General features: G+C 41.4%; 1 protein-coding gene across 3 annotated transcripts in view; it reads right to left on the bottom strand.

Moving 5' to 3' along the window:
* The window catches only part of ARFGEF1 (ARF guanine nucleotide exchange factor 1), a 157,232-nt gene extending 153,256 nt beyond the window's left edge, over positions 1-3,976 (bottom strand). For 2 of the 3 annotated variants that reach the window (XR_011493169.1, XM_044780257.2), the window contains exon 1: positions 3,276-3,976. Coding sequence is in view for 1 of the 3 variants with exons in the window: in XM_044780257.2 (XP_044636192.1) it covers positions 3,276-3,399 (124 nt within the window). In the remaining 2 variants the exon portion in view is untranslated. Of the gene's footprint in view, positions 1-3,148; positions 3,231-3,275 lie in introns of those variants that run through there. The other variant, XM_070481146.1, reaches the window with a different exon arrangement.
* Positions 3,977-13,891: the final 9,915 nt, after the last annotated feature.

Raw genomic sequence — 13,891 nt, 5'->3', positions numbered from 1 at the left:
AAGCCCAATCCCGCAACAATCCTAAATTCTTTGAAACTAAAAATAGCTCAGCTGTTGTCTCAGCTGCCAGCAGATGGCCAGACTATTTTTAATTCAGGATTCTAGAGAGCAGGAATGGATCAAGCTAAGCTAGGGCAGCCTAGAAGCTCTGCAAAGTTCAGTGTTCGCTGCAGAGAGCTGTAGAGGGGCAAGTACCAAGAGAGGGCAATCTAGAGCAGGTCCTGGGCCTGTGGGCTTCACACTGATTGTAACAACGCAAGTGTGAGAGGTTTTGTTTCTTTCTTTCTTTTATTAAGCATTGTTTACTTCAAAAGAAAGTCTGACATGTAAGAGTATTTGATAAAACTTTTAAATAATTTTCATCCCCTTTAAAGGTTTTATTATTTATTTTTCTTTTTGTGAAAATAAAAGTTCCTTTATGTAGCGTCTTTGAGAAGGGATTCTGTTTTAATGAAGTAAAATCTCCCCTAATCTAGATAAGGTTTCCTAAAAATTATACTTTAACAAAAAAAATAGTTTTTTTAAAGAATATGTGATGAACTGTAATTTCATGACTATTGTTTACAGAAAACCTATTTATAATTAGCCATTATGTTAAAAGGTGACTGAATTAATTTCGAATACCAGAGCTCTGAAATCTACTCACATGCCAATAAGGTGATTTTAAAACAAAGGATTAAAAGTCTGACATACTATGTATTTTCTTGTTTACTGTCCGTCTCCCTTCAGCTCCATGGTAAGTGTTCAATAAATTTGAAGGGGAGAATGAATGCAGGCAGGTATATTCAGAAGGTCTACTCAGAAAGTCTATTTAGAAGGATTATAACACCCACCTCTGTACCTCCACCATCCAACTCCTATCCACTCACAACGTACAGACCAGGGATGATCAAACCAGGTCATTCCAGTTTACTTTCTCCTCCTGCTTGATGGCTACATGGGTTATCAAGAGCCCAAAGTGGGCCTGGCCCAGGTCTCAGCAGTGAAGAGGAAAGGGGAAGTCTACAATAGTTTCCAGAGACAATGCATATTGGGGGATACCATCTTACTGCAAGACACTATATTTTCTGCAAAGATGAAATGAGCCCTCCCTATCAACTTATGTTTGGGTGATAATGTAGATGGACGATCAGAAGGGAAGAAACAAGGTTCACTAGAAATTAACTACCCTAAGATTGCTCAGTGAGATTTTGTAGGAGGCTAAACTAACTTTTATGAAATGTGAGAAAAGGTCTTATACATCTCAGGTAAAGAAAGTACTCTGGTGCCCAGGCCCTGCCTGGATAGTCATATTCCTCACACTCAGCTTCTGCTAATCATACAGAAGGAACAAAAAAGTAAAAACTAGCAAAATCTGGAATAGAGAATCCTGGTACGCTGGCACACACACTACCAAGTAGTTCCTATGTCTCAAAACGGCAAGGACCAACCTATAGGCCCTCTAAAGGTGCCAATCAAGAGGGCAGGAATATTCAAGGCACAACTTAACAGAATAGTGCATTCACATTCTTGGCACATTAGAGGGGAGGTGGCCTTACAATCATTAAGTCCAATATCCTAATTTGACAGAGAAGGAAACTAAGGCCCAGGGACTATACTGCAATGTAACAGAACTGGGATTTGAACCTAAAATGCCAGACTCTCCTTCCAGTGAGCTTTCCATTAAAATACATTTACTTATATTAGCATTTTGGAGAGGAAAAATTCATGTACACAACACACCTTATTTCTTCAGGCTAATACTTATAACTTAGTATATTAAAAATATACTCTAATATGGAAAATCTGGCCTCAAAAACTAAAACTTGTGAGAATCTCTTGAGTTCTTGAATCTGCAAGTTATTCATAAACCTACAATAATTCTTTTAAAAATTCTAAAAATCACTCTCTCCCTCATCCCACCCCAATTTAATAACTATTCCTTTCAGGACCTAGATATAAATTCAATTTTTACCATTGTACAATGTCTTCTCATTCACCTGGAACAGTCTTTTGTTAGCTACAAGAACAACAAATGGTAAACTTCTGATCCACGAGGGGTCAAAAAACTAAACTATACTACAGATTCAAAAATTTTAAATGAAATTTCTTCAATAATGTTTTTCATATCACCACTTTTAAGGATCCAAAAAAGAAGGAAAAAACAGCATAGCTTATTATAGCAAGTTAAAAAGTAGTCTATTTATTTTAGTAATTAAAAGGCAAAGTTGCTTTTAAGCTGTCTTGACCCTTTACTCTAGCATACATTTGAGTTATCCTGGATTTTTTTTCCCCCTCAAGAACGCTGTTTTCCAAAGCCCGTTTAACAAGCTTCATTTTCTCATCAATTTGATCGAGTCTATTTCCTGTGCTACAAAATAAGGTGTAAGCATTAGGAACTCATCTTCGTGTTAAGCGTCCTAGTCTCTCCTTAAATGATTTCATCTTTGATGGATGCAACAGAGTTGTCAGTGTTTCCCCTTTAACAATTCCTCGTCTGCCCGTCCTCGCTATAGGTATTGTTTGGACTGACCCTTCTATGGGGTTCATCACACTACATCTCTTCCGTCTGAACTAGAAATCACAATTCAAGCTTGAGAGCAGCCGCCCCTGTCCAGACATGTGGCTGGTGGGTGTCATTGTCTTTTTCCTTTTCCCCATTTAAACCCCCCCCCCCCCCGCTTCCTCATCACTAAAACCAGCTTATCTAAAGGTCCTTTCCTTCCCCGCTTTTATATCGCCACCCCCACCCCTTAACCTCCGGTCTAGTTCTTCCAGGTCAGCCCAGTCAGATACAACATTACTCTATGTTTTTCCTGTGGCGGAGGCGGACAGATGTCAGAACGGGCTGCACCTCTTGCAAAGCCCTTCTCGAGACTGTCAACAAGGGAACAACTTCAGCCTCTGTTCCCAAAGTACCACGCCAAACGATAAAGTTATCGAAATTACGATACGGAACCCTTCCCACGCCCAATCCCGACAAATCAGCTCCACCTCAATTTCCAAACTAATAAACAACAACTCGTCTTCTAGTTCATCACAAAGGGTGGAATCCCGTCCGCACCGCAAGGTCCACCGACACAATCTCCTCACTCTCCAGTCGATCCCAAGCCCAGCTAACTGCCCTTCCTCCTCCAGTCTGCCTCTGCCCCACAGCCAGGCGACTTACTGTCAACTCCAGCCGGGCAGCAGAGAGCCCGGCCAGGGCTCCCTGAGGTCAGCCGCGCCGGCCCAGGGCGAACCCCCGGGCGACCCCGCCGCCCCCCCGCCCCCGCCCGGGCCTCCTCCCCGCTCACCTAACGCCACCTCACACGCCTTGCGCAGCTGGGAGTGATGCGCCTTCTTCACTTCCTTGTCGGCCAGAATCTTCTCCAGGGCCCGGGTCAGGAACATGTTCTTCGTCTTCTTGCCCTCATACATGGACGCAGAGGAGGCGGCAGCGGCTCGTCCGACCCGCGGCTCCCGGCGGCTGGAGGGGGGAGGAGGAGGGGAGGAAGCGCGGAGAGAAAGGCGAGGGGGTGGAGGTGGGGGAGAGGAGGCGTGGAGGGCAGCGGCAGGAGCAGGAAGGGGCGGGCGGGCGAGCGGGACCAGCCGCGGTCCCGCCGCGAGCTTCACCGCCCCCCGAGAGGCCGCCCCTGGAGGGCCGCGCCCGTCGGACCTCTGCTTCGCCCGGCCCGGGGGTCGCTTCCCGGCCACCTCCCTCACTCGCCCCTCCGGCCCGGGGGCGGCGAGGGAGCCCAGCCCGGGAGGCCGGCTGCCGGGGGCCGAGGGCCGAGGCGGCGGCGGCGGCGGCGGCTCAGAGGCCCGGCGAGAGCAGGGCTGCCCTGGCTACTGTGGGGATTAGCACCCGCCGCGGCAGCGGACCGGCCTCCATCACCGCCGACCTGCCCCGGCCGCCATGTTGGGAGGAAACGACGCGTCACGCAGCGGCCGAACGGCTGCAGGGGAGGAAGCAGCGGCGGCGGCGGCGGCGGCGCTGCCTGCCCAGAGCAGCCGCGGCGCCGGGAGGCAGGGGGCGGAGGGCGGCGCGGGAGGAGCTGCCCGAGCCGCAGCGCTACGGCGGCCCGGCGGGGCCTCGCCGCCTCCCGCGTTCGCCTGCAGGGCGGTGTGGGGCGTGGCGGGCGTCCTGCGGCGCCGCGCCGGGCGCGTCGGGCTCCTTGCGGCGGCGCGGCTGCGGGACCCGGGGACCCCGGTACCCCTGCTCCAGCTGGGTGAACGGCGCTGCCGGCTACGCTGCCTCCGCTTTTCCGACTGACGGGAGGTCCCGTTGGTGGGAGCGCAGTCCCTTCCGCTCCTGGGGCTGCGGAAACACCCGCATCGCCCATACTCAGCCCGGCTGTATTTCCACCCGCCGCGCTCGACTCTCAATTTCTTTCCCAGGTGCACGAAACTGCTATCCGGGACTGTGCCCTCCGACTACCTCAGGGAAGCTTCTCTCTTGGGAAGAGTAAACTAAAGCCAATTTAGCAAGGATTCCGGAATGTTTCACTTTTTCATCTCTGTAGGATAAATCGGTAAACTCTAGATTTAAGATCATTTCTGAATTGAGTTAAGCGAACAAGTGAATGCTGCTGATTGATGTGGTCCGTCAGAGCTCTGTTTCTGTGCCTTTAATATTCAGATTCAGTGCAGGACATGAAAACCAGTTTCCGAATGGAAAAGCTCTAAGTACAAACCGATTATCACACACGCACACGTGACCATGTGTCTGCTTTGATACCAAAGAATTAAAATTTCTACAGTGTTTCCTTCAGAGCAGAAAATTTTAAAGAATACTCTAAAAATGTATGCGAAGAATTTACTTACGTGGTGCTCTAGGAGCACGTCTCTATGTTCAAATCTACTGTGTGGCTCTGTCAACTCAGGGTCCCAAATTGCTAGAACGTGTTTCTCGCAGTTCTGATCCATTCGATTGCCTTGACTACAGACGTGACCTAATGCAACTATCCAAACCTAAGAATGGAGAAACTGTGAAGTGACAAGATTTGGGACAGGCGAAAAACCATAAGAAATAAAAATGAAAACCTTGAAGGTGACCCTGAATTCAAGTGGACAAATAGATTAATTTTTAAAACTTTCTTGTCCTGAGAAACAAATCTGTAAGTTCATTAATTTCATTTTAAAGCCTATCTCTAAATTCCTGGAAATTAGAGATTCAGCCTACTCATAGATCAGACACAATACTGATTTCTATGGACACGCTGATAGATTATAAACTTTATAAACTTTTTGAGAGCAAGCTCCGTTTCTAATTTATCTTATTTCTTCCTAATGCCGGCGTTGTGCTAGGCGCTGTTGAAGGTGCTAGCTGATCACCAAGTCCATTTACTCTTCTCAGTACAGAGGTACACTGTGTTCCCCAGCCTCCCTTTGCAGTTAGATGTAGCCATCCAGGCTTAGCTCATTGAAAAACAGAAGTGTTCCACAAGTAATCTTCCATGCTCTTTCCCCTTCTATGGTCACATGCTGAAGATGGCAGAGCCACAAGTTAGGAGTCTGGGTCCTTGAATTACCATTTGTGGGAGAGCCATCCATTCATCAGGAATATTTGTTTTGGACTTTACATGAACAAAGTAAACTCAGCTGTATTTAGCAGCTAGCTTTATCCTAAACAATACACTTGGCATTCATTAATGAATAATACAGATGGAGATCTTTGCTGTTGAAGTGCTCAGAGTCTACTGCATAGCACATATACGTATCACAATATGTATTCATGTTGTCTGCTTACTTGTTTATTGATTGGTTGTCTGTTTCCTTCATAAGAGCAAGGACTTCATCCGTTTATTTGCTTCTATATGCCTAGCATAGTACCTGGCGTAGAGAAGGCCTTTGGTATAAACTTGTTGAATAGAAACTTGAATAAATGAAAGACACTGAGCTAAGTCAGGCATGACCCTTGCCCTTGTGGAGCTTATAGTATATAGTAGGGAAAAGAATATTAAACAAATAAATCACTAGTGAATATATAATTACAAATGTGTTAAGTGTGATTAAAGTAAAGAGTAGAGCGTTATGAGGAGATCTACTTTAGATTTTGGATTCAGGGATGGCTTCCTGAAGAAGTAAATTTAAACTGAGACCTGAAGGAAATTAGCCAAACTGTCGAGGAAGAACTTCCCAGGTAGTCTCAGGGTAGGGGGTAACTTGGCAAGTTTCAGCAACCGGAAGAAGGCAATATGGCTGAAAGTTGTCATGGGGAAATGGTGCCAGTAAGCATAAAGAGGGCACTAGAAACCAGATCTTATGTAATCTTGTAGGCCATGTTACGGATTTGGAATTTCATCTCAATAGCAATAGAAATCTATAGAAGGGTTAAGTATGGAGTGAAGTGATCAAGTTAGTGATTGAAAAGTAATCCCCCTGTTCTGTGGAGAATGGATTAGAAGAGGACGAGAGTGGATGTGGGCAAGACAGTGAGGAGGTGATTACAACAGTGCAGCGTGGCTTGAGCTGGGGTCCAGGACCACCACACAAGGTTTTGGAGATCACATCTGCCAGAAAGACAGCAAATGGGGCTGTCTAATCCAGAGATTATAAAGTTTATAATCTCCAGCCTAGGGAAAGGGGCTCTTTTTTCTGATTTGCATAAAGATTAGATAGACCTGTAGTGTCAGAGTGCTAGCAGGGCGGATGCAACAAAGCAGACAGATTTGAGATATCCTTTGGTGGCAGAATGGACAGGACTTAATAATGAATTGGAGTGAAGGTAAAAGAAAGGAAGAGGTCACAAATGAATGCCATGTTTCTGACCAGAGCCAGTGAATGAGTAGAAACGCTGTTTGAAGAGATAGCCAGAGCTGGGATAAGAGCAGATTTGACGATGAGGGTGCAGCTTTCAGTTTTAGAAGAATCACCTCCTCTGAGATATGACCTGACCCTCTCAAAAGGAATGACCTCTACCCTCCTATCTCCCAGAGGACAATTCTCCTCCTTTGCTGAGTCTAGCACTTCACTCAAATGGTGGTGGTGATGGGCGGAGGTGGGGGCGGGGTGAGGGTAGGGGGTGTGCACCACCTTGGGAGGTGGACACTCTCACCCAATTTGAAACTCAAGATATTAACTCTGAACTGCCTGGAGCAAAATGTAAGGTAAAACTCTAAAATAAAGTTGATATTCTTGGAAGATAAAGGGGAAGATAATATTTTTAGTCTTTTATTGACAACTATAGGGGAGGGGGTAAGGGAAAAGGGTAAAGAGGTGCCAGGCTCAGGCAATTTTTACACGAAATTATGAGTATATTTCCCTGTATGTATGTTTCCTTTTATTTTTTAATTTTATTATTGTTGTTGCTTGGTGCTTATCCAACCTATTTAAATAAGAAATCCAATCTCAGTATTCATTTGCATGTGACTCCCTGCTATTTTCAAAACATTCAAATTCTATGTTTCTGAAATGCCTATCATCCTCTAAATTTTAAAATATATTTTCTTTCCTGAAGCTATTTTTTTTTTTTAAAGATTTTTTATTTTTTCCTTTTTCTCCCCAAAGCCCCCAGGTACATAGTTGTGTATTCTTTGTTGTGGGTTCTTCTAGTTGTGGCATGTGGGACACTGCCTCAGCGTGGTTTGATGAGCAGTGCCATGTCCGCGCCCAGGATTCAAACTAACGAAACACTGGGCCACCTGCAGCAGAGCTCACGAACTTAACCACTCGGCCATGGGGCCAGCCCTTTCCTGAAGCTATTTTTACCTCTCAGTCTGCAATCTTACCTTCCTGTCACCCAATTACTCTAATCATTTTCCCTTTCATTTATAACTTTGCTATATATTAGCTACCTTGACTTTTCTCTTTGGATAATATTTCCACTTTGGTTCCAAAGAGTCAAATAGCATCAAACAGCAGATGACTTGGTCTGGGTTTTAGCATCTCGGTTGATGTGCTTTATCATCATCCTTTTAAATATAGATATAAGTTCAGTGTAACATAAAAATTACATAAAATCTGAATAAATTTTTAATTAATACTGAATACATCTGATTGATGTTAAAAGCCAATATTAACATCAAAAATAGCATCATGTTCACTTGCCTAAAAAAACCATGACGCCTCAAGTAGTCTTTCACATGATCTCTAAATTCTTTTAGCTTTCAAAACATTCCATAAGCTGACCCTCCCCTGACTTTCCATCTAACTTCTCATTAGTAATGGTAGTAATAATAATAATTAAGATTTATATAGAGTTTATTATGAGCCAGACACAAGCCAAATGAAGAAGTTTCCATTATTAGCTCTGATTTATAACTGAAGAAACTGAGACATAGAGAATTTAGATAACTTGCCCAGATCATACAATTAGTAAGTGGTGGAGCCTAGATTACAGTTTGGAAAGTCTGGCTCCACAGCCCATACTCTAAACAACTAAGCTACACTGACTGCCTCTCTAAACAGCCTCCCGCCTCCCCTGAAATGCACCACTCAAGTTCCAGCCGAATCCTCCCCCAAGAGTCCCTCTTCCTTCCTTGCATCCCCACACCACATATCCAAACACCAAGCCTATCTGCACCTGACTGCCTTTGTTTATCTTCCAGCAATCCAGAGCGCCTCCCACCGCCTTTCTTTTGTTTACTCTCCCCAAAGTCTTCCCAACCTTCAAAGCCTCTTTGAAATTCATCCCCTTCTAAATTTTCTCCTTCTACCTCCAATAGCACCAATACCACCCTTCTCTGTCCTTTTACAGCATCATCTCTCTCATACTTTATGCCTAATTGTATATCCACGGTAGTGTTTAATCAGACTGCAAATTTTTGAAAACTAGAGATACAAGAAAAGATAAAGCAGGCAACCTAGTAGAAGATGGGAAACATTGGTTAAACAGAGAAATAAATCATTTTTTCTGAGACCACAATGATGACATGATTAATATAAGAAAAGCCATCTCCAAGTCTGCTTTCTTGCTTTTCATATGAAGAAGCTGGCAAGCTAATTTGATATTCCTCTTTTATCAGTCTGCTTGTTTTCATCTTGTTTGTTAAGGAAATAAATGAATAAAGTGTGTCTTAAGATTCAGAAGTTCTGCTTATGGTGCTGCAGGAAAAGTATCAATACATTGGACAGGGTAAACAGAGCATGCTAGAATGAAGAATTTAATTTGGAAAGATAACAAAAGCAAGCAAATTTTTATTGAATAAGAGACTATAATGTAATAAATAATAAAAGCAAAGTTTCGAAAAAATTAGAATGTTGTTGCAGAAAAAGATTACAAATCTAGAGCTGGAAGTTGGAAGTAATAGAATTTTCCATGAATTTTAAATCAGCAAACACTAATGTTTTACAGAATAATAAAACTGAAAGCATAAGCACTTAAATTTCCTTAAAAAAAATCTTTAAGTTATGTAATTCCCTAGAGGAGTAGAAAATATTTACCTTCATGGTACTATTCTCTTCTGGCCTGCATACATTGTGTGATTTTTCCTGTAAGATCATAGATCTCAATGTAAAATATAAAGCTATAAAACTTTCAAAAGTAAACCTAGGATAAAATCTTCCTGAGCTGGGATTAGGCAAAAAGTTTTTAGGCATGACAACAAAATCATGATCCATAAAAGAAAAAAATTGATAAATTGGACTTCACAAAATTTAAAACTTTCTCTCTGTGAAAGACACTGTTAAGAGAATAAAATGACAAGCTACAAAATGGGTGAAAATATTTGAAAATCACATATCTGACAAATGACTTGTATTCAGAATACATATTTTAAAACTTCTCAAAACTCAACAGTAAAAAGAAAAACAAAACAACAACCTAGCCAAAAAACGAGTAAAAAAACTTGAACAGGCACTTTATTAAAGAGGATGCACAAATGGCAAATAGGCATGAGAAAAGATGTTTAACATCATTAACACTAAGGAAACGCAAATTAAAACCACAATGAACTACTACTACACAACTATTAGAGTGGTAAAAATAAAAAATACTGACCATATCAAGTGCAAGAGAGGATGTGGAGCAATCTGAACCTTCATACGTTGCTGGCAGAAACGCAAAATGGCACAGCAACTCTGGGAAACAATTTCATAGTTTCTTATAAAATAAAACAAACAGTATGTGACCCAGCAATCCTACTCCTGAATATTAAAATTAAAATTCATGTTCACACAAAAACCTGTCAACATAGGTTTATAGAAACTCTATTCATACTAAAAACTAGAAACAACTCATATGTCTTTGATTGAGTAAAAGATTCAACAAGCAGTAGTATATCTATACGATGGAATAGTACTCAGCAATACAAAATAACAAATTATGGATACATGCAACAGCAAGGATGAAGCTCAAAGACATTATGCTGTGTGAAAGAAGCCAGTCTCAAAAGGTTTCATACTGACCGATCCATCTCTATGACATTCTTGAAAAGGTAAAACTATAGGGATGAAAAATGTCAATGGTTGTCAGCTGTTGTAGGTGGGGGTAGGATGTGTGTCTATAAAGGGGTAGCAAAAGGGAGGTTTCTTTTGGAGTGGTAGAAATGTTCTGTATCCTGATTATGGTGGCAGTTAGTTACATGAATCTATACATACATGTATTAAAATTCATAGAACTGTTCACAAGAAAAAATCAATTTTATTCTATGATAATTTTAAAAAACCTCTACTTTTAACATGACCAAATATCAATTATATTTCTATGAGACTACTAAGTCAGAATCCACTCATATAAGGTAGAGAGAGCTGACTGATTCTGGAAGTTTTCAGGTAATCAAAAGTAACATAGGTTTGCTATATCAAGCAGTAGAATTATATAAATAATATTAACGCTAGAGGGGTCTGTTAGTAAAGAGGCTAAGTCATCCATATAGGCCACAAATGGAATTTTTTGGATAATTACACGTAATTCCACTCACCTATATGTAAGCAAGACTCTTGAAGTTCATGAATGGTTCCACTGCAGTAAGTTACATTTTTTGGAACTGTCCGTGAACACTTAAATACTTTCAAAGCTCATTTTAGAGGTTTACTATTGTTTCAACCTGAAAGGTTTTCTGCAATTTCCTAACACATGATTCCTAATCCAAAGGAAAGCCCATAAATACTGGAAAAAGTCAACATTGTTTTCTTTTTAAAATATTACCACTGAAATGTGGCTAAGTAAAATCTTTTAATTTTTTTGAAATATTTAGGAAAATTTTTAATTCATTATAGGAATGATAATCTAGTCTTTATCTTGTGCATAAATATCTTTCTGCCACGGTGGAAAACTAGATTATAATTTGTTTTCATTTACAGTTTTTAGAGTTGTCAGTTCCAATTATATCAATTTAAAACTACTTTTTGAGACTAAACTATGGTACATCCATTTAACGGCATACTACATCGCCATAATAAAGAGAAGGATGCTTTTAATGTACTGATATGAAATGATCTCTAATATACATTGATGTAAAAAAGAAAACTTCAGAATAGTAGGCATAATATACTATCATTTGTGCAAAAATACACACATACATGTGTATTTACTATAATTGCTTAGACTACTTCTGGGAAAATACAGAAGAAATGGGGAATTCGGTGTTCAGGAGTGAGAGTTGGGATATATCACTGGGATTATTTTATATCTTTTATATTTTGAACCCTGTGAATGTATTGCCTATTACAAAAATAAATTGAAATAAAAATTATTCCCTTTCTTTTCCGAACAAGGAATGTCTACATATTTTTTTAAAGAATTAATTGCCTGGAAAAAGAAGAAAGCATAATTCAGTTTCCTTCTTGGGGCCCAACATTCTCACTCAATAGAAATGGACTGAAGAATAAATTTCTCAGTGTACACATTTGTTGGATGTTTTTTTCTTCACAAAAAGAATATCTAAAGTATGTAGGATCCTGTGAATACTCTAATATTTTGCTATTCAAAGTATTGTCCAAGGACCAGTAGCATTGGGATCTGGCTAGAAATGCAGAGTGCTTTTGCCCCACCCCAGACCTGCCAAATCAGAATCAGCACTTTAACATGATCCTCCCAGGGGATTTATGTGCACCTTGATGTGTGAGAAAAACTGCTCCAACAGGCAGGAAGGAGTTGGATAAAGACAGTGCCCATAGCCCTAGGATATTAGGCAAATTGTTGGTCTATCAAGGAAGAGAGAGAAAAGCCATTGAGCAGGCTTTGGTGAAGTTTGTTGAAGAACCAAAGGGAATCTTAGAAACACCCTAGAACCTAAGGTCAAAAGGGAAATACTAGCTCCTGGGTGTAAATAAAAATACAATATATTTTCTATTTAATCTGTTAATAACCCAAGAATATGAACAAAATCATTGTTGGAGGCCCACCAAAAGATGCATCCATTAGCTGTTTCAACAGCCAAACCAAAGTAAACTAAAACTCCCAATAAGCATCTATCTACTTTCAATCAAGTCTCCCTGCTTCTGACTTTTCCCTCATCCCACCACCATTTACCCAACAGTAAGAAGGATTCTTCTGAAATGGAAGCCAAATCATGTCACTCCTACATTTGATGCCCTTCAGTGGCTTCCAATTTTACTCAGAGTAAGAGCCAGAGTCCTAATGCAGACCTACAAGTCTCTGTGCAATGCGCGTCCCGCTACAGTCATTCAACTATTCTCTCCTTTGCTTGCTTAGCTCCAGCCACCTGCCTCCTTGCTATTCCCTGAAGTTGTCAAACATGCTCTGCTTCCAGATCTTTGTACTTCTTGCCTCTGCCTAGAATCCTCTTCCTTCAGACAATCCATGGCTCACTTCCTTCAGGTCTCTGCTGAAGCATCATCTCATAAGTGAGGCCTTCCCTGCCTCTGCTACATAAAATAGCCACTCTCTGCTCTTGTATCCCTCTCACTCTGCTTTATTTTCCCCCCGTGGCACTGATTACTGTTTCTTACACTATTTATTCTTTTGATTTTTTTTTCTCCTCTAGAATACAAGCTCCTCAAAGGCTGGGGCTTTATTTTGATTATTGCCATATCTCCAGTGCCTAAAAGAGGAAAAATTGTTGAATAAATGAGTGAATGAATGAATGAGTGAACAAATGATCCTGTTTTAGTCTACTCAGGCTGCCATATCAAAACACCATAGACTGGTTGGCTTAAACAACAGAAATCTATTTCTCACAGCTCTGGAAGCTGGAAGTCCAAGATTGAGGTGCTGGCTGGTTTGGTTTCTGGTGAGGACCCTCTCCCTGGCCTGCAGATGGCTGCCTTCTCGCTGGGTCTTGGCAGGGCCTTTCCTCAGTGAGTGCACATGGAAAGAGTGATGTCTCTCTCTTCCTCTTACAAGGCCACTAATCCTATTGAATTAGGATACCACCCTTATGACCTCATTTAATCATAATTACCTCTTAAAAGCTCTGTCTCCAAATAGTCACAATGGGGGTTAGGGCTTCAACAACGAATTTCGGGGGGACCCAATTCAAAGGATAGCAGATCCCATAACCAGTTCACTCTCCCATCAGCAAAGAAATTGCTCCCTTAGGTTGCATTTCCCTTTTAATTCTTATCTTGTTCAAGGCTGCATTTGATAGTTTAACATAATTTCCCCTGAACAAAAATGCTGCAGGGAGGGGATGCCATTTGATATGATTTTCCCTGGGTACATATAGGAGTGGCTCTGGACATGGAGAGGAAGGGGCTTGCACTATGTCTCTCACAGTCAACAGTCAGATGTCCCTAAATATATTGTTAAATATTGAAAAAGTTTAACAACAAAAAAAAAAGAATTCAGGGTTTTTGTTACCGTTAACTTCTCAGTCCCTTATCTTCCTTGACTTGGAACTTGAATGAAATGTTACTTTATAAAATATAAGGTAATTGCAGCTGCTCTGAAATGCTACATGTCCACACCATAGAATAGTGCAGAAATCTTTCCTGTTTGCCAATTGCTTCTCCAGTTGTGTAAGTATTAGGAGAACTTTTATGAGATGCATTTAAGCAAACTTTGACTCTCTTCTAGTATTGTAAA

Source organism: Equus asinus, chromosome 12 (assembly GCF_041296235.1).
Source record: "Equus asinus isolate D_3611 breed Donkey chromosome 12, EquAss-T2T_v2, whole genome shotgun sequence".
NCBI lineage: Eukaryota > Metazoa > Chordata > Mammalia > Perissodactyla > Equidae > Equus > Equus asinus.
This window is presented reverse-complemented; position numbering and strand designations above follow the sequence as displayed.